Source organism: Ascidia mentula, chromosome 3 (assembly GCF_947561715.1).
Source record: "Ascidia mentula chromosome 3, kaAscMent1.1, whole genome shotgun sequence".
Taxonomy (NCBI): Eukaryota; Metazoa; Chordata; class Ascidiacea; order Phlebobranchia; family Ascidiidae; genus Ascidia; species Ascidia mentula.
In genome coordinates, this window is record NC_138568.1 from 14,924,932 (window position 1) to 14,945,229 (window position 20,298).

Consider the following 20,298-nt stretch of genomic DNA (forward strand, 5'->3'; position numbering starts at 1 on the left):
TTCAGTATTATGATTTTTCTTACTATATACTGTAGTAAGGTTTTGCCTCATACGAAATAAATTATGGAATGACCGGGTATTATTTTTAGAAGTATATACGTTATGTTGAACTTGGGTCACTGCGTTAGCTCATACAATTTAATATCGTGATCTTGATTTGTATATTCACGACAAAGCAGACTTTACCTGTACATTGCAATGCCCTCGATAAACATCCATAACCATGCGGCGAGTAAGAAATAGTGCATGCCAGCCGCAACTACAATGCAAACTGTACCTTCGTATATTTGATCGGAACCAATCAGAAACACTAAATAAGCAACTCCCAGACACATGCACAGGTGAATGTGAATTGGACCGGGTTTCGAATTTCTTAACTTTCTTTGAAGAAATTGTTCAGTTTTTGATTTAATTTGGCAATCTATAAATCATAATATTCGAGTTACCCGAAATGAATGTAAATGTATGAGGTTAGGAAAAAACCAATGACTGACAGTGAGCAACCAATTTTCCCGATCAAATCCAAACCAAGGTCGGGGGGAATGTAATACAATCTCTGCAAAACAAAATTTCTATTCAGTGCATGCGTTAAAAAAGTGTATAAATTATGTTGTATATGCACAATAAGGGCACCTGACAGAAATGTGTAATTTTCGTGTCGAAAATAAAAAAAACATTTGTAATTGTCTGGTGAGCCTTAACATATACATGCGGAAAAATATGCTTTATCTGGTACATTTGTCAATATGTTAACTTCCATGTTTTCGATATTTTGATCAAGCATTGCAGAGGTTTTTTAGTGAGTCATTTAATATCTTTACCTTACCGGGAATTTTTACTCGCAACAAATTTGTTGTTAACATGCTTTACTACTGCAAATGGCTTACTAACTGACTTACCACAATTAATGCGAAATTACTCAAGTGCGAGCATTCGCATTGCGGCGGCAAGGAGCCAACAACCAGAGAACAACCCTCGGATGACCAGGAGGATAAATTAAAATCCCAAAAGGAGCAACTGAGAAATCGATATTCCTAAGGCAAAATATTATTTCGCATAAACTTTTGGTTTAATATATATTTTTTTCCTATACATTGGAAGAGTTTGCCCCGCGAAGTGGTGTAATGTATTGTAAAGGTGTGATCTGTAGCAGGTGAGACACGTCACTGCCCGAAACGACAGCACTTACCACCTGTAAGAAAATAACCACATTTAGTGTAGTAAAAATCTCGAAAAGTAGTGCAAACGAAACAGCACTTGCGACTTTATAAAGTGGTCTTCTATAAATCTATAAAAACCTTTTCGACTCGATATTCTGACGGAAAAAACACGTCATCTTCATAGCTGATGAACGAAACTCTGAAGTCGGAAGTTGATTGATTCGATGACACATAGCGCACTGGCAAGCGAATCGACACGCTGTCGGCTGCGCTGGTGTTTGCGATCAAAGAACTGTTGTATTCGATTTTTTTATCTCCAGTTCGTACTTTGGTAACCTGGCCATGACTCGAAAACATTGAAGTATCGCCAGGGAGAAGCCAACTTGGCCATTACCCTTCCCATAATATTTAGGTTAAAGTTTTGTAAGTTTGGGTTTCGATCCAATTTGGGCCCCATTTTTTAGGAAATTAATTTTTCTTTGATCATTTCTATAACCTCTGTTCCGAGGGGCAATATATCAAACTTAATAACCCATTAATATTTGGATTCCAACAACAAATTTCGGGCTAACCACGCCACTGCATGAAAAATGTCGTGATATCTATTAGTTTGCACTCATTACTTTTGCATACTGCATTTATGCATCGTCACCTGAATGGCAACGTTCCTCGATGCCGTTACTAGGCTTCTCTCGTTCCTCGGCAGTGCGACGTTTGTGGCAAAGGAAGAAAGAGCCCTGACCAGTCCAGTTTTGCTGGCCTGTGAAACGTTGTCAACCATACTTCTGTCGTGAATAACGTTTGCAACTTGTACTACGTTCATCAGCGACTTTGGCGTAACTTTCTGAAACCCAGAAAACTTTGATTTGCACTTCATCAAAAATATTGCTGAAATATTGAAGGCGGTTCTCGTTGAAACAATATGAGTCAGATTATCTGATAGTGTTATTCAAATTCTTCAATATATAGTTTTCAAGGATCTTGTTCACGAACCAATCCAACTAAACTCTAAAAAACTAGTTGTCATATTCTATAAGAAGAGTAAATGCGTTTCCTCTCAAATATGTTTGTACCTGGTCTATCGGCGAGATGGTGGTAAGCACGGAAACAATTCGTCTGATTGTTGAAATATCCGTCATTTTCGTCGAGTCTTTTGAAAGCTCTTCAATTTCATTTGTGATTTCCTCCACAAACTTTGATTCAAAAACTGTTTGATTGCGCAGCTGTAAACACATGTAGTCGTTAAACTCGTCCAAATACAGATTTAAAGAAAAGTTTGATCATATCGTTCGAAAATTGGCCAACCTTATCCTCTACTTGTTCTAAACTCATCGGCAAGTTTGTTGTAGGTGCCAAATATGTTGTTGTAGTTTGCTGGATTAAAGCTGTTTCGGCGTCCATTGGTGTTGAAGTGGTAAGGTTAAAAACCCGATGTGGTTCAGTTGTTAAAAGTTGTTTTGAAGTATAGGGTACTGTGAGGTGGAACATGCAAAAAAAGTTATCTAGATAAATACGAAGTTACTCTTATACCTGAACTTGGCGTTTTTATTTCACAGATGACTTTCCTTTTAGAATTGCACGGAACATCGCTCCAAACACCTTTAGTGCCTTCATGTGCTATCTCCCTATACGTAACAACAGCACAGTCTTTATTTCCTCTTGAATCTTGATTTGTTGGCCGGCCGATATCCCATAATGAGTAAGTGATGGGTTTGTTACTGTATACAGATGTCCACACTCCTTCGTAGACAGCATCGGAAATACCCAGCCAGAAACCCTCCGCCACCTCGCACATATTATATTCTCCCACGGTTTCCTCCAATAGCTTGTCTTCTTGAGCATTGGTGACGATTACCAACCTCTGGCCGTTCTTATCACACAGACGCCTTGCTTGCCTGAAGGTTACTGCTTTCTTGTCGTATACAACATAACGTACATCTTCTTTCGTTGACCCTGCGTTTGAATGTCCACCTTGACTACAAGAAGCAATTATCTCAAAATTAACTAATGATTCGACTTACATGCTTTGGGCTTTATATTTAGGTCTTCAGAAAAGAAAGTTTCAGCTTCTGTAGAACACACCGAATATAGTACACATAGTATCCAAAATCGTATTTCGTTAACTCGGTTCATGCTGTTGATATAGTCTGATTCAACCAACAAAAACTCCTGTAACGCCTATGAATTAGCATGACGGCAACTAAGTATGATACATCACATTAGTAGCAATTCAGTTAGTATATGTAACATTAATACATGTTGGGTGGTCTGTATGGGATCACATATGAATAACTGACTTGTTTAAAATCGCCAAGCCATAATGTGTCAATTCTAAAACAACGTGTCGCTATTGTCAAGCTCGGGTGATTGACAATCAAACCTGTCAGTCGGCCATTGCAACGCTAATTAGTGATAAATTATTTATCATTTACGCTCCATAATTTCAATAGTTTTTCCGGTTTGGTTTAATCAGTATAATTGTTCAGATTTGCTTCTTCCCGTGCAAAATATGTTTCGTTATTTGTGCATTTTGTGAAATTCCAGTGCAAGCTATATAAAAACAACAGTCATAGTTTGATCAGGGCCATGCCTGAATTTTTTAGAAGTAGTCGTCAACACATAATCGTTTGTCATTTTATACGGCGCTGGTCAAACAAGACAATGCCCCATTGAGTCCCGAAGTTCTTCTGTTACATATTAGTTTTCCTGGCTTAGTTTGCTATAAAAATGCGTGTACACTTTGGTTTGCCAACATTTGTTACACGATTTCGAAGCTGCCTTGGCTCCATAGCAGTAGCACATCAGTAGTAGCAAGAAGTGGTGGTTCTATTGTCCTGTTTTCTGTTTGAAACACCAAAGTTGGCAAGTGGTTTTTCAATTGCCATTGTTGTGGCGGCTTGTTCAAACATTACTGTCCTGCAGATTGGTACTTTGAGTTTCCCACAAATGTCTGTGTTCTGCTCCCAGAGAACAAAAACTGTCCTAATTTTTTTCATACAATGTTATTCACAGCAAAATCCTTGGCAACAACCACAAAACAGTTCAAACAAAATTATTTTTTGGTGACCTCAGTAATGTATTGTCTCAACACCACAGTTAGCGTCTTTGTCTAATATCTTCGAGTACCAATTAGTGTTTATTTAGCAAAACAAATTAAAAATCCAAAACAGCATTGAGCTACCTTTGAAATAGACAGGTTTGCAAATGGCAACTCAAACGATAAACTATTTATTCCATCACGTTTTATACAAAAACAACAATAACAGCATATAAGTATCACTAACAATACATACTGATGGAATGAAGCCAATGTATGTACTATCTTAAACGCAAAGCAATTTAAGGCCCACGGTGAGTAAAGGCCTTGTAATCAGAATTTCACAATAAAAAAAATTAACTTCCCACATAAATTTTAGCATTTAGTTGTACGTAAGGTCTTGCTATAGAAACCAGTATTCTGACACTGCTAAGGACAACACATGTAAAAAAATGCTTGTAAAATTAAGTATGTCATTTAGTTAAGCATGCATGACTCATATGTGGGCACCATGTACTTAATATTAATAAAGGCATCTTCCCCTCCATGTCTCTCAAATGCACCCAATGTTTCTTGGATAAGGTCGCCGATGTTTTCACGTTTTTGTTGACTGTAGTCAATTCCATCACCACTATTTACTGTAATAAAAGAAAGCAGTGTCAGTACTTGGACAACAGACTCAACAACCTCTATCACTTTGATGGTGGCCACGCCATTCACCTCAGATTTTTGTTCATTTACTTCGTTGTCTGTTACGCCAAATAAAATGATTTCATTTTCTTTTTTATGTAAGATACATCAGAATTACTACAAAGATCACATGCAAATACAGGTTGCACCAAAACTTACAGTTGTTATTCTTAAAGATATTCAGTATGGGGAGAATTTGGCGGTAGTAAGGAACCAAAGCCTCTCCCACCATATCAGCCGAAACCACCAAATGCTGTAAAACCTTAAGCGTGGTGCAGATAACTGGTCGGTTCCTGGTGTTTAAGGCATCTGTAACATTACAACAAATTAATTGTTTAGCTCGTAAACAAAGTAATTGGTAAACTTAGCAAAATAAAACTAGGAATCACTACAGTTGATGTTGGCAAAATTCAACAAACTTTACAAACAACTGAACTACCTTAAGCACAAAAGCTAATTATTAACATGCAAACAGTTTCTTAAATACGAAATACTTTCCAAACAGCAATTCCAGTCAATTTTTCACATTACACATTTTTAGAGTTAAATAATATAGCACTTACTTTTGATTGGAATAATTAGCTGGGGAATGACTGGAAGGATTTTAGATCCACCATGCTCAAGCATATCATGGACCCCTTGACGGGCAAAAAACTCATATGGGTGGACAGTTTCACACAGACCATCAAAAAACAAAGGGAGGTAGTGATGGTAGTCAAGCTTTTCAATCTCAACCTGGAAATATGAAATACATGTGGTACATAAATAAACTATAACATTTACAGGAACTTAGCAGAAATTAAACACATACAAGGCAATAAATTAATCCACAACATAATTTGCCCAAATTCCATAATATTTTGCATCACTTACTTTCCATGCTATTCTATTGCCTTTTGTATCATGTTCCAGTGCAATTGGAAAATCACCACGTTCATAAAATTTCCTGAAAGCTGTGCGCTTTGCCGGGCGACATTTGAATGCATTAGCTGCAGGAGGCCCTTTTACCTGTGTGAAACACTATATTAATAAAATGATTTTTTATAGGTTGAACAAAATCAAAAATTATACCTTTGAGTTCTTCATGTAAGACCGTAATGAAAATGCTTGCGAGCGACTTTGCTTTTCACAGGCAGTAGACGACATTTTTAAGGCACACCTATGTACCAAATTAGTACAAGCCTAATTTCTAAAAAAAGTTAAAACTGAAGATGTGTAAAAAAGCTTGCATAATTTACAGTTATAATACCATCCTAAAACACCACTTTGAAGTAGGCAACCTGGTTGGCCGACAAATGTAAAAGATGTAATATCCAACAGTAACTCTGTCAAATTTCAGCAACAGTGTACATGCACTAATAGTAAATTTACACTTGCCAACTGCAGCAAATTTAATAATTCTTGTAGTAAAGTATGGCCAAATAACATCTCCTTATAGCAATAAACAAAGAAAGACATTTTTCTCTGGCATCTGACCTGTTGTTGTTTTTGCGAATTTTAAAATGAAAATACTTACCTTAGCTCGAAAAAAATATGCGACCTGCGCGCATGAACCATACGAACCTCTACTTGTTAAAAGCTAAACACCTGTTCAGCTCAAGCAAAAACGCTTTAAAACTGCAAATGCCTGACCAACCTCTACGAACTGCACTTATTTTACAAACTACGCTCAGCAACTGAGCACCTGGGTCGCTTAGCAACGGATAGTTTTTCTCAGGTCAAAGGTGACACTTCGCTTTTTTCTGGTCGGGGGCACTTTAGTGTGATACATTTTGAGCCAAACATCATATTTTGCAGTTATTTACGACATGTTATTGTTGGAATTTTCTTCACTATTTCATGAGACTTCAAAAATGACTTGAGTTGCGAAATCTGTAGCGCAAACCAAATCTGGCACGTTTGCGGTTTCCAAAAATTAAATTCCTAATTAATATTTGGACTAAAGTTTGTATTGTTGCGTTTAATTGAAATACTGACTGCGTTATAACTAAATCACCACTGGTTGGCAAAAAAGGAACCTGTAGTTATAAATCACTTTCTGTGAGGTTTGAGACCGGGAGATATTCAGGTACTGTGTGCGGCAATGTATCGTATAACAACGAACCAATAACTTATTCCGCATACCGCAAGATGAAATAACTGTGTCTGCGGGTCTGCAGTATCGAGCTGTCCCGCGTTCTGATGGACTCTTTTTTTCGCTGCAGCGAAGCGCTGATCACGCAGTTAGGCTACCATGTGCACGTTAACCTTTAAGTTACAGCTGCAGTTTTAAACTTCGTTTCTCGCTTTATATGTTTATAAACACTTAGTGCGACACGAGCAATCGGTTGAACAGTATGCAGTAAAAGGCATTGCGGATCCAAAAACTAAAGAATAAACTCAAGGTTTACAATGTAAAGTATTGTCAAATAAGTCGTTGACAAAGTTTAAACCAAAAAACATAACAAGTGGAGTGGTAATTTTGTATTTTTGCAAAACCTAATAAGCAAACTATGGGAATCAATGATTGTGACGATAAATCAGAAATTTCATCTAGGACTGAACAATACACTATAAATATTTGCTGTTGTAACAAAATCAGCAGACCGAAGATGGCGAAGAATTTGCTTTTTCAGACGTACTTCAATATTCGACCATGCGAAAAATGCCTCCGTGTTTACAACTGTCGATTGGCGTAAAAGTTTTACACATGTAAAAAAAGACGACATTTTCCAGGCTTTTTGATTTGTAAATGGAAAATAATTGGTATCAAACGACATTATATCTTCAACTCACATGCTTTTAAAGGATATTTGGGTAATAAACAATTAACAAGAAGCCGCAGATAAACAAGCATGCATTGTACAACGAAGCTGCGTATGTTTAAGAAGAGACAGATTATGTTCAGGCAACTGCATCGGGATTCTCATAGCATGTTACTTCAGGTACTGAAATGTTTTTAGTTTTAAAAATGCGTTTTCCTTTTTCGAAGTAATTTTGAATCTCCAAAGCAGATTTGTTGGATGTCTCCGGAATAAAGAAGATCACAAAAATCATCTAACGTATAATAAAAATATAAATATATTAAAACATGACATTAGATGCATCTATAAACTTTAAAAACAGTCAGCTCACTTACCTCCAAAATTACCAGAATTAAGAAAGGCACATATGCGTATCCTTCCCAAGCGTCAATGGAATAGGGAATTATGAAAGCAATTCCGGCACCAGATATCCAAAATATAGCTCCACTTAGCCACATTGCATTTGGGCGTATAATCTGACTTGTGACTTCGGACGGTAAAGAGGCAAGGGTCAGAAGGGGTCCAACTGCTATTCCTATAATAAGGATTGCCATGGAAGCTATTCCAACGTATGTCATGTTTGGTGTGTATTTGCTTGTGATAGATGACAGGATTAGCAGAAGAATTCCTAGGGAGCATACAGAAAGTCCGAAAATAAGCATTCTGCGACCTCCATACTTGCTCAGTAAAGGAGTTCCAAGTAAGGTTGCAACTGCCATCAATCCAAAAATACCTTAAAATAATTTTACACTTTTTTTTAACAGCGTTATTGAATGCGTAATGCAAACCCAACCTCACCTATCGTGAAAAATGTGGAGTGCTCAGGGTTGGCACCGGTTTCCTCGAACAGCACGTTGGTGTATTGCAAAACGACCTGCTCTCCACAAGCCTGGAATGAAAACTGAAGGAAAACAGCGGCTACTAACTGTCGACGATATTTTCCAATGGACACAATCTGTTTGATCGATGCCTTTTCCACGTGTAAATCCGCATTGACTTCCGCTTTAAGGGTTTCATGTTCATTGGTGATTTCCAGTCCCCTACCACATCTCAATATTTTAAGTAAGTCCATGGAAGGAGTCTGTGCGTTTTCATTTGGATTGTTTTCACGGCACTCCGACTTCAGCAACCACGTCAAGGTGTTTGGTATCCACGGAAGAGATAGCAAATACACAACGGAAACAACTCCAGGCAATCCTAGCACTACAGGCCATGTGTTGGACCCTCCCAACACAGCCGGATGCCCCAATGCGTTGCCCAGGGCACCGCTAACAAGCAGAATGAAACCAGGCATGCTTTGGTACAAAGCAAGAGTTTTTCTGTTGCAGATTTCTGCGACAAACAAAGGACCAACATTGAACCCCAAACCTCGAGCAAGTCCTCCAATAAACCGACCCAGGATCAAAGCTTCGTAGGAGTGACAGAAAAACGCCACTGCCGACATGAGGATGGCTGAGAGCAATGATGCTGATTGAACGATGATCATTACGCTTCGTCGGCTGCAACAAAACTTTCAAGTTCATGGGTTTGCATATGTCAATGTTTGGAACACTTCATCCAACTACGCTTTTTGGCCAGCATATTTCATAGTGTGATAGCTCCTACTTGTCTTTACAATTATTTAATTACTGCTTGTTGTTGTTTTGCCTTAATTTTGACTTCGAGCATCCTATAGTGATTTTTTGCTCTCATCGATTATTTATGGTGACTTTAGAAAGCTTGTTTATAAAATATATAGATCTACATCTACATACAAATTATACTCGGTAATGGTGTAGTTTGAAGTTTCTAGGACCTAGGTGTTGTTGCAGAAGTAATGACAGGTTTGGTCCAAATTTCTGAAAATCTGGGGCCAAAGGTTTGTATAAGTTTTGCTCTTAGAATTTAATTATTGCATTTTTACAGCATGACATTACCAACGCCAATAAGTTTGAGACAAACAGTGAAAACAGAGTACATTCAACACTTGAAACCACTTTTGTGTGTTTCCCTGCCGACTAATTACCCACCTAATTTTTGAAAATCTGTTGCCAAAGGTTTGAAAAGTTTCATAAGGCTGGACAGTGGAATATTTTCACGATTCCGAATATTTGGCAGGGTTCAAGTATTGCAAAGTGTCAGAAAAATGAATGTTTGCGGTCACGCCCCAGTAGATGCACAAGTCAGCAGCGGTGCGCTTACATGCCACAGTCGCGCAATTGGCAGAATGTGATCCATTCTGCATAATCATTGCTTATGTGTGTGTAGGATTTTCATGCAATTATCTACCGAATCAATTAATTCACGGTTGAATGACTTCACGATGTTGCTAACTCACCTCAATCGATTTAGCCAAAACCGAACAGATATCGCTCCAATAGCTGAACCAGCGATTAAAAATGCTTGTCCGAGGGTAATGACCAATGACATTGTTTCATCAGTAGCTGATACATGATACCTCACCTTAATCAAGGTATTTTGTTAATTAACCATCATCTGTTGAAGCTCGCAAACTACAGATAGAGAACTTACCCGAAACGATTCATTTACAAAACTCCTCAAAACAGATGCCGTTGGATTCAGTGCCGTAAGAGTTAGTCCCATTGGCACCCAGATTGACATTTGCGTGAGAACAATTACAAAAACACAGAGGCCAGAATTAAGTTTTTGCATATTTTTTTTGTTTTTTTGTAGCCTAAATATCAAACTGTAAAAAACGAGGAACAAAAAACGTCATTCTACATATCGTTTCATCAAGGGTGCCCAAACTAAGCAATTTAATCCGAGACAAGGAATATTCCAGCAAAGGCCCGAGGAGATGGCGGATCCTTCAACGCTACCTCTAATATGCACCCCCGAGCAGGGTTTCTATGTGCCGCGATATATTTTATTTTGAATGTTATAATCTACCTCTGCAATTGTCGTTTTCCTTCGTGACACTAGCTAAGAACAGACAATGTTTTGAACCAGCCTCGGATCAACGCAATTCTCTTACCTAACCAGGGCAACCTTTTGTTTCCTTTTAAATCTTGATTTTGCCTAAACATTTGGTGTGCCGCAATCGAATTAAGAGGATCCACGTGTGCCTTGGGCCGAAAAGGTTTGAGGACCCCAGAACTAAAGAATAATCTTAAAGTGACGTTTAAAATTTGCGACCGTTGTCAGCAAAGAAAGCCCGACACTTTTTCAAGTGACATAAACAGACATTTTTTTACGTTTCAAATCTCATTTAAAAAACGTTTGGTTTTTGGCAACTTTTTACGTTGTCACAGTTGGACAATTCGCCAACAGAGGTTAATCGAAACTATATATAGCTGTGTTTTAACATATGAATACTTCAGTGACGTCAGATAATAAAGGCTACGGTCGATGTACATGACTGTTTTCCATGTATACGTCAAAATACTTTCGCCCCTCAACAATTCTTGATTAAAAACAAAAAGTTTATTTCAGCACTGCACCAGCAGTCTACTAAAAATAAAGTACAGAAAACACGAAGACTTTTCATCGATTTCCAAAACATTTATTCTTAGGACAATATTTGGACCTCAGGTTTTACTGATGAATCAAGTAAAATTAATTCTATGTTTACTGTTGCGTTTGGTTAAAATGTCGTGTTACAACAAAACCAAGTTTAATCGCACGTCTGGTTTTACCACCAAAAACCTGATTACAAACAAATTTTCTTTTGTCGCAGAAACAATTCCACCTTTCCTTGTGACTAGTTTACATACAAGTATATGGCAACCACCAGAGTGCTGCAGACAGTACACGCTCTTTCGGCTTATCAAGTCTGCTCAATGCAGCTGGGGACTGATCCTGTTCTAGTTGGTCTATGGCAACCGAGCTGTAACATTAAAACACTCGGATCGTCGATTTTTTTTAAATCCAGAAAAAACGGAGCATAGTTGCCTTCTTCGTTGTGCTTCATAAGGTCGTGAGAGACGACATTTCATCGCAACTTTCAAGAAGCTTTTCCTTGATTAATAAATGGAACGTTGATGAGTTATTGGGTCTTGCAGCTTTAAACGTAAGTCAGCAAACTGGTTTTTATAGCGAACGAATTTGGTTTACTTTGGTAAATGTGGTTTTGGTGTTCTTCCGGCGGTTGTGGGTCATGTCTGGCTTGTCAATTTTTTTTTATGAACTTAGCATCGCAAGTTGGAGCTGCACAAAAACACCAGGATTTGTCACAGCAACGATCTTCAGTCTTGTCTGTCGTTTCGGGACTCTTGCAACATATACCAACAAAAACAATTTTGTTTTGAATTTAATTGAATCTTGCGGGTAGAGGAGATACAGCAGACCGTAGATGGCGGAAATTAATTTTCTAGACGTTGATTTTCTGGGCCAGTGCACTTGTGTGACGCAAGGCGGCCAGGTTTACCGCAGTATAAATAAAACTAACCTTTGTTACAGACGAAAACTTTACGAATGGCAAAACTTGACAGTTTTTAACTTTTAAATGACTTTTTAATTTTCAGTCATTGTTTGGAACATTTTATCCAACAACATTTTTTTGCTGGCATCTTTTATAATGTGATGTCATGAAAAAGCGTTATCACTGATTGTCGGTAATAAAGATTGGAAGTTTATCATAACGTTGACACGCATATGACAAGTAAACTATCTTTTGTGATTTATTCCCAAACTATATCACAAGCCCTGGGGTGAGCTGATAAAAATATGGGATAAATCTCGTAATATATAGTATTGACTGTCTTTTTTCGGATTTGTTCCATTGGAGTAATGACGAATTTAGGTAATTCCTAAACATTTAATTCCATGTTCTTTCTTATTTTATGGGTCTTCGAGTTTGGACAATATAATATATTTAGGTCTATCGCTTTGGGTACTGCACTCAAGGCATTGTAAAATAATAAAATGTATACAATTCATTGCATTACCAATTGTGCATTACAAGCCTTGGTGTCGCCATATTTAGCGCAAAGTTTCCATCGCCCCAGACATTAGCGGCCGAATTAAAATGCCCTCCCAACGAATGCGCAACAATTCCTTTGTTCGCTAACGATATAACCGTCAGCGCATCGCCACATTCCCTCAAGGACCTATATGGGTATTAGATTGGAGAAATCCTGTGTTCAAGGCCCTCGGCTGTAATGCATCTAGCGACTGTTCCGCTTGTTTCCCAATGACCGTTGACGGGTCTTGTGACTTACATAGGGGTTTCAAATTCTACAAAGTTAAAAAAAAAAATTTGCTCCTGAATGAGACTGTACAGAGCAAGGACTTGTTGGGCCTCCTGGAAGATCAAATGACCAACAGGGGGTTATACCCAGCCCTTGGGGGAGGGCTTTGACACTTTTTCAGCAACTAAATTTGATGCCATCGCATAGAGAAGAGTTGGAACTTACAAAAAAATGCAAGTGAGTGGGTAGTTGAACGATTCATTTCTCTGCAAAATCCAGTTCCATTTTTTGTTGCTCTTTTAACCAAAATACTGAGCAACCAGGGGGGAAAATGGCCCCAGGGGGGTGGCTAAACCATTTTTTCGGAGACTAATTTCGTTCAAACTTTGTAGATATGAAATGGATCTTTCATAAAATCACAAATGATTGGACACTTAAACGATTCATTTTTCCACAAATACAGCCTGATTTTTTTGCTCCATTTTCAACATAATTTTCAGCAGCGCACACCAGCAAGTTACTACCTAATTGGAATAGCCCAAAACCCCACTAAAACTGCCCCAAACACCCTAAAATTCGCCATGACAACAGCACGCACATGTGCGCTCATTCAACCGTATATTTAACTTAATTGCGTCACTGCTTTGCTTGGTGATGCATGACTTCCCATTGTGACACAGGTCTACACGGTGGGCATTTCCCAGCACCAAAACTAATTTTCATAGAAATACCAATATGCGTCCTCAAGCAAACTCTCAATCTGTTCCGCAGGCGGTAGTGTGTGACGTCACCCCCTTTTCCAAAATTCAATTTGAACAAAATCGCGCCAAATATGTGCGCCACAAAGTTATAGAAAGTTGGGACAAAAGAAAGGATACTTTAACTTTTTAAGTGTTGCTTGTTAACAGTGAAATAAACCACGATTACTGCATACGCATTTGTAACAAATTAATAAAAGGCGTAAATTTTTATTTACGCCGATACTTCGACTCAGGTGCTTTAGACCAAGCGAGTAATTAGTGCAAAAGGTGAATCTGCAGCGTGTTAGTTTTGTTGTCGCCAAAAGTAAGGAAGCAGGTACTTGCTGAGTTAACGTTCGATGCTACCATGCGTGGCGTAAAAAAGGCTACGGTCGATATACATGACTGTTTTCCATGTATACGTCAAAATACTTTCGCCCCTCAACAATTCTTGATCAAAAACAAAATATTTATATTCAGCTCCGCACCAGTCTACTAAAAATTAACTACAGAAAAACACGACGACTTTTCCATCGATTTCTGAAACATCTACTCTTAGGACAATATTTGGACCTCAGGTTTTACTGATGAATCAAGTAAAATTAATTCTATGTTTACTGTTGCGTTTGGTTAAAATGTCTTGTTACAACAAAACCAACTTTAATCACACATCGGGTTTTACCACCAAAAACCTGATTACAAACAAATTTTCTTTTGTCGCAGAAACAATTCCACCTTTCCTTGTGACTAGTTTACATACAAGTATATGGCAACCACCAGAGTGCTGCAGACAGTACACGCTCTTTCGGCTTATCAAGTCTGCTCAATGCAGCTGGGGACTGATCCTGTTCTAGTTGGTCTATGGCAACCGAGCTGTAATATTAAAACACTCGGATCGTCGATTTTTTTTAAATCCAGAAAAAACGGAGCTTAGTTGCCTTCTTCGTTGTGCTTCATAAGGTCGTGAGAGACGACATTTCATCGCAACATTCAACAAGCTTTTCCTTGCTTAATAAATAGAACGTTGGTTGAGTTATTGGATGGTTTTTATAGCGAACGAATTTGGTTTACTTTGGTAAATGTGGTTTTGGTGTTCTTTCGGCGGTTGTGGGTCATGTCTGGCTTGTCAATTTTTTTTATGAACTCAGCATCGCAAGTTGGAGCTGCACAAAAACACCAGGATTTGTCACAGCAACGATCTTCAGTCTTGTCTGTCGTTTCGGAACTGTTGCAGCATTTACCAACAAAAACAATTTTGTGTAAGCTGCAGACAGATGGCCACTGTTTCGACCTAAAAGGTCTCATCAGTGCAGCTGGTGTGACTTTCAGACGACTTTGCTGACCAAACGTCCAAGCAGAGACTTTCACTTTGTGGTGACTATACAATCACCGTCATCTGTTGGGGACCAAACTAGGTGCAACCTTACGGAGAAAACAAGGTGGAAACACTTTGTTTATCTTAAAAACAATATTGTTTTGAATTAAAATCAATCTTGCGAGGTAGTTGGATATTCTCCACGCGGTTATTGTGTCGAAATGTCGTTAGTTGAACAAATAGGCGACGATTCAACAGTCACAAACCTACTGCATAGAGTCCACCAACATGCGGACATTTACTGTAAATTTATTTTAAGAAAAAGAGAGATGCAGCAGACCTTAGAAGGCGGAGAATTGTGCCGCAAGACGGTCAGGTTTGCCGCGGTATAAATTAAACTAACCGATCCGGCGGGTATTTGTCGCTAAAAGCATCATTTGCTAGCACTCTTACAAATCCTTTTGAACTTGCAAAAAGTGATTCCTAGGACTGGCCTAGATTGCTACTTAATCATCAAACCAAGACATTGCTTTTTTGAAAAAATATATATCGCCTATACGACATCCCCAGTGTTGTAAAAGCATGAAATAAAACAAAAGTAACCGTAACGATTAGAATCATTAGCATACATCAAGACTAACATGCACTTAACCTCCAGACCGCAATCCTTTTAAGCCTAAAACGAACCGTTGTTACAGACGAAAACTTTACGAATGGCAAAACCTGACAGTTTTTAACCTTTAAATGACTTTTTAATTTTCAGTCATTGTTTGGAACATTTTTGCCAGCATCTTTTATAGTGTGATAGTTTTTACTTTGGCTTTACAGTTATTTCATTACTGCTTGTTGTTGCTTTGCCTTGTTTTTAACTTCGAGCATCCTTTAACGATTATTTTGCTTTCAGAATTTAATTATTGTGTTTTGACCGCATTGCGTTACCAAATGCCATTGAGTGTACGACACACAGTGAATACAGAACATAACATATTTTTTCCAATTACTTTTGTATATATCGGTGCCGACTAATTACCCACCTACAACTCTATTGCTTCCCACTAGTGGGAACTTTCCCACCGGTTAAGAACCACTGGTCTAGAGGCAGACTGATGTCACACAAGAGATATAAAAATGTTGCGTTATTATTGCGTCCCTGGAACACTGACCTTGTGCCGTCAATTAATTCACAGTTGAGTGGCTTCACGATGTTGCTAACTTACTTGAATCGAGTATTAACCATCATCTGTTGAAGCTCGCAAACTACAGATAGAGAACTTACCCGAAACGATTCATTCACAAAACTCCTTAAAAAGGGTGCTGTTGGATTCAGTGCCGTAAGAGTTAGTCCCATTGGCTTGTCATATTTTTCCAGATTGACATTTGTGTGAGAAGAATTAAAAAGACACAGAGTCCATAATTAATTAAGTTTTTGCATATTTTTCTTGTGTTTTGTAGCCTAAATGTTGATCAATCCATTGTAACAACGCAGAAGTAATGCGCCTGCGCAGTGGGGCGATCCTGCCTTGCTATGCGAAAGCATGGCATTACTTCTGCGTTGTCTGATTACGGTGGTGGAGATCCTCTGCGCATGTGAAGGTCGCCTGACAAGTTGTGCGCTGGCGCACCAGTTTACCTTGGCTACAATATACCCCGTGAAGCCACTGAGCTCCTGTAGCTCAGTTGGTAGAGCGTTGGGCCTGGTTAGCCCAGGGTCGTGAGTTCAAACCTCACCGGGAGCTTGATTTTTCAGATCTCGCTCCGACTTCGGGAAAGTGGCTGATCCAGCTTGGCTGCAATGCCTTGGCTGCAAAGCCTGTGAACCTTATGATCCATTGTAACAAGCAAGAACATCAAAGCAATGAAAATTCATTCTAAGTATCTTTTTATCCAGAGCGTCCCAAACTGGGGAATTTGATCCGCGACCAAAACACTTTAATGCGGTGACATGCTGTGGTACCAGCGGTTTGTATTCATTAGTTTTGTTCAAGAACACTCTTCACATTACAGTTAAATTTAACTTTAGTGCACTTTTTTGGCTTCTATTGCAACTTTTATCTATTACGAATAGGTTAGTTTTTGGATTGTACTGTGAACATTGTTTGTCACTCATTGACCGTCTTTGTTAAAATTTTAATATAATTTCTGTACGTTAAGTCAAAAAGTTTGAACATTTTAGTACGAACAGCACAGAACCATCGCTCAAGTAAGAAAACAAACACGAAAACCTGATACACATTTAAAACCACGTCATTTCGTTTATTAGCGTAAGAAACATTCAGAATTTTGCTACACAGTCAAAGTGCCCAACCATCACACCAGGCGAAACAGCATTGATCGATACAAATTTCTCGTGTGCTCGTCTTCTAGAAGAAGTGTTACGATATGACGTCAACTTCTGATGCTACTTTCTCCATCTTTCTGTGTTTCGAAGGTGACACGTTCGTCGCAGTAGTAGCCTTTGTGGCCAATTCCTCGGTGGTCACTTGGGATGGAATACTTGTTCAAAGTACCGTGCCACCTGGAAACATTATTACTTTATTTTCATGTTTACTTGTAAGGGCACACTTTCTTCCAAGTTACTCCTAGGCGAAGCAAAAACAAAGATGGAAAGAAGAGGTTTCACTGGTTTTCAAACAATGGTTACACAATACAACGGGTAGTCCTTCCGACTTAGTTCTAATCTCCCAACTATAAATAATACATTGGAAAATCCGACCAATCAAAATTACCTCTGGTTATTCTGATGATCTTCGGCGTTGCCGCAGTTGCGAAGGAAATTCCAGTAGACGATGAACTTGGAACGGTTCAGGTAGCCCACCATAACACTGACAAGGGCAAGTACAGTTCCACATATAACGATAAAGGCTAACTGGGCGGCAGTGAGATGAAACTCTTTCTCTCCCCAATCACTGTGACAGTAGTAGATCTGTAGATCGTCAAGTTGCACCAATGACAAACCTGTGGTCAAATGAAGGTTTGTTGAGTACGGGGTTCGCCAAGAACCCGTCAAAGGCCGTTATGTAATCTATAACACGAACTTTGGGCTGAGCACAATTTGAAAAACGCCACACTTTGCAACTGCATGTAGAGCGAGTATAAGTTTCCTGTCATAATGAATACTTCTGCAACAGGAATGAACGAGTACACGCAACGTAACTACAGCGCCACAAATCTTTGTCAGCAAAAGGGGGCTCTCTAATGGATAAATGTACTGTTTGTAGCATGGAAGTGCGTTAAAATTCAAACGCGCGGAATGATAATGCATTCTATTGATTTTGTCTTTACGCGACCGAGCGACAAAGGACCGTATGAATAATGAAGGCTTTAATGAATGACTCTTCCTGCAAAGTATTCGTTTGCCTCCTGGTCACGAGTATGTAGTTATGTAAGCTTTAGCTGTTCATAATTATTCTTGCCTTCCATAAGCCACAGTTTGAAATTAAGCATTATGCACAATACCGTTAAGCACCTCTAAACAATAAAAGCTAAAGAGACAATTTTGCTGTTAACATGCAAACAAAACAATACACTGCTGGGTTCGTAAGGTTGGATGTGTTTTCTTTTACATCAACATTAACGCTATTTTGAAGAATATCTCTACAAAGGGATTTAATACTGTAGAAAATCGCTGTACATATCACCTTTCAGTGGGTCGGGTTTGTGACATTCAAGGGCCGCCCAATCAGCGATGATGTCCACGCCACCACCCTCAAATAGAAAATGCATTGCCGTCTTGATGGAGCAACTACAGTCTATCGGATTACCACGCAACAGCAACTTGACCGACGGATCGTCGCTTTGCTTGCGATTTTCTTGTAATGCCCCCCAGTTTCTGTGTTTAGTCCAAATCGTCTGTGAATGATGTAAAATCTCGTCGCTAAAACCGGTTATGTTGTTGTACGTCAAATCGAGTGTGATGATGCTTGTCCGTGTTGAAGCTTCCTTTAGGGGCGCTGCGGAGTACGTGAAGCTCGCATTGCTAGGATTCAGGTTCCGAGTGTATTCCAATTTCTTTTCAAAGAGTCCCCAAAGAATTACTGGGGCCTCTTTGTATAGATTGTTGTGCGCCAAGCTCAAAAGCTCAAGGCGTGAATTCAACACAATATCCTGCAGCATTTCTGCATCAAGAAACCGCAAATGGTTTTGACCCAAGCGCAGTTGGCGAAGCTTGGGAAACCTGGTCGCCCCTCTATTGGGCAGGTAAAGACCTCCAATCTTAATCGCTGGTGGTAAATTTGATTTAAACAGACGCCAGATGAATGACGGGTCTTCACCATCAGCGATCACGTTTTGTACGCTTAAGCTTTGTAATGTCCAAGCCAAGGGCCATAGAAAAGGTAAATATACTGAACGTACTATGGGGTTACCATCGAGCAGAAGAGATGCGAGATTTGAAAATCCGGAAAAAGCGTCCGAGTCAACTGCCTTGATTCCATTTTGGCTCAGATCAAGCGCAACAAGTCGAGTGCAATTGCGCAGCGTTGTGGACGCCAAACGGTTGCCAGGCAACCGGTTGTTTATGTAGGTTAGCAGGAAAATGTCGGAAGGTATTGGCGGAAGAAACGAGCGTCCTCCGTCGCATTTTACTTCGGTTTTGTTCGGTGGACAAAGGCAGAGCCGAGGGCAGCTGGGTGGATAACTGGTCGTCGTCTCATAGATGTAATGTGTGAGTGGATCCCCTGCGGTTGAAGGAGATGCTGCGAAAATTAGGAAATGGGTAAATTACTAAGTTTTACTTTCGCTGTCCAAATTCGTTTTTTTGCTCCAGTGGGGGAAAAACGTTTTATCCACATTTGCTCTGTAGAAAATCTGACACCGGGTATGTTTGGTCGACTTTTAACCACTGATTATTTTACCGCAGGAAGGTTTCAATCAAATCTTTTTTAAGGAACCACATTTAACGTTTAAAATACACACTAAACTGACACTTCATAATTTAAAATACCTTCATATTGATTTCAAGCAAACATTTCTGCACTTACGTTCGACTAAAACAAAATATCGTAAAGCTGCGTATATCACACTTGCCTGTAGCGTTCTTGGCACTGGAAATACGAGGAAGCGTAAAATTGAGACCAAAGGATGAAGACAGAATCGCCACTTCCAACATTGCAGCAAAATAAATCCCAAAAAGTGATTTTTTCATGATCCTTTCCATTCCTCTCTGCTGACAGCTAAGCTCATTTCGCTGCTCCGTTAGGTAAGTTACATCACAGCACAGTGGGTATTAAAGCAATTGCAACACCTACTGATGTCCGTTACTACAGCATAACTCCCTACCTGTATTGATTTACAAACAGATGACTCTCATTAAGCGAGCGTGGTACTGGTCATGAACCCTGTTACATGTCACCGACTTGATAGATGATTGAACTTTAAGTGACCCCGGGAATTACGCGTATAGTGATGATAGTATGGATTGAACCCACCTTTATTTGGTACATTAT

General features: G+C 39.1%; 3 protein-coding genes and 1 non-coding gene across 4 annotated transcripts; 1 reads left to right on the forward strand and 3 right to left on the reverse strand.

Moving 5' to 3' along the window:
- Positions 1-4,372: 4,372 nt before the first annotated feature.
- On the reverse strand, positions 4,373-6,094 carry LOC145894370 (parkin coregulated gene protein-like). Its single transcript, XM_082982934.1, has 5 exons — positions 5,959-6,094; positions 5,761-5,895; positions 5,451-5,622; positions 5,047-5,196; positions 4,373-4,835 (listed from the first exon to the last, which is right to left on the reverse strand). Exons 1-5 carry the CDS (start codon positions 6,031-6,033, stop codon positions 4,675-4,677), a joined length of 693 nt encoding a protein of 230 aa, XP_082839060.1. The 5' UTR covers positions 6,034-6,094; the 3' UTR covers positions 4,373-4,674.
- Positions 6,095-7,065: 971 nt separating this feature from the next.
- LOC145895018 (solute carrier family 2, facilitated glucose transporter member 5-like) lies at positions 7,066-10,340 on the reverse strand. Its single transcript, XM_082983757.1, has 5 exons — positions 10,182-10,340; positions 9,988-10,112; positions 8,469-9,169; positions 8,006-8,403; positions 7,066-7,923 (listed from the first exon to the last, which is right to left on the reverse strand). Exons 1-5 carry the CDS (start codon positions 10,320-10,322, stop codon positions 7,771-7,773), a joined length of 1,518 nt encoding a protein of 505 aa, XP_082839883.1. The 5' UTR covers positions 10,323-10,340; the 3' UTR covers positions 7,066-7,770.
- Positions 10,341-16,516: 6,176 nt separating this feature from the next.
- Trnat-ggu (transfer RNA threonine (anticodon GGU)) lies at positions 16,517-16,590 on the forward strand. Its single transcript has one exon. It is a non-coding gene; the product is annotated as a tRNA-Thr (tRNA).
- A 617-nt stretch (positions 16,591-17,207) lies between these two features.
- LOC145895713 (uncharacterized) lies at positions 17,208-20,009 on the reverse strand. Its single transcript, XM_082984499.1, has 4 exons — positions 19,880-20,009; positions 18,493-19,548; positions 17,581-17,809; positions 17,208-17,369 (listed from the first exon to the last, which is right to left on the reverse strand). The coding sequence occupies exons 1-4, from the start codon at positions 20,007-20,009 to the stop codon at positions 17,240-17,242; spliced, it is 1,545 nt and encodes a 514-aa protein (XP_082840625.1). The 3' UTR covers positions 17,208-17,239.
- Positions 20,010-20,298: the final 289 nt, after the last annotated feature.

Coding starts and splice junctions, on each gene's coding strand:
- LOC145894370 (XM_082982934.1), bottom strand. CDS start 6,033: ATGTCGTCTACTGCCTGTGAAAAGCAAAGTCGCTCGCAAGCATTTTCA. Junction 5,896..5,958: donor CTTACATGAAGAACTCAAAG/GTATAATTTTTG, acceptor TGTTTCACACAG/GTAAAAGGGCCTCCTGCAGC. Junction 5,197..5,450: donor GCTAATTATTCCAATCAAAA/GTAAGTGCTATA, acceptor GTAATGTTACAG/ATGCCTTAAACACCAGGAAC.
- LOC145895018 (XM_082983757.1), bottom strand. CDS start 10,322: ATGCAAAAACTTAATTCTGGCCTCTGTGTTTTTGTAATTGTTCTCACG. Junction 10,113..10,181: donor TTGTAAATGAATCGTTTCGG/GTAAGTTCTCTA, acceptor ACCTTGATTAAG/GTGAGGTATCATGTATCAGC. Junction 8,404..8,468: donor CTCCACATTTTTCACGATAG/GTGAGGTTGGGT, acceptor AATTATTTTAAG/GTATTTTTGGATTGATGGCA.
- LOC145895713 (XM_082984499.1), bottom strand. CDS start 20,009: ATGGAAAGGATCATGAAAAAATCACTTTTTGGGATTTATTTTGCTGCA. Junction 19,549..19,879: donor CAGTGCCAAGAACGCTACAG/GCAAGTGTGATA, acceptor TAATTTTCGCAG/CATCTCCTTCAACCGCAGGG. Junction 17,370..17,580: donor GATCATCAGAATAACCAGAG/GTAATTTTGATT, acceptor TAATGTTTCCAG/GTGGCACGGTACTTTGAACA.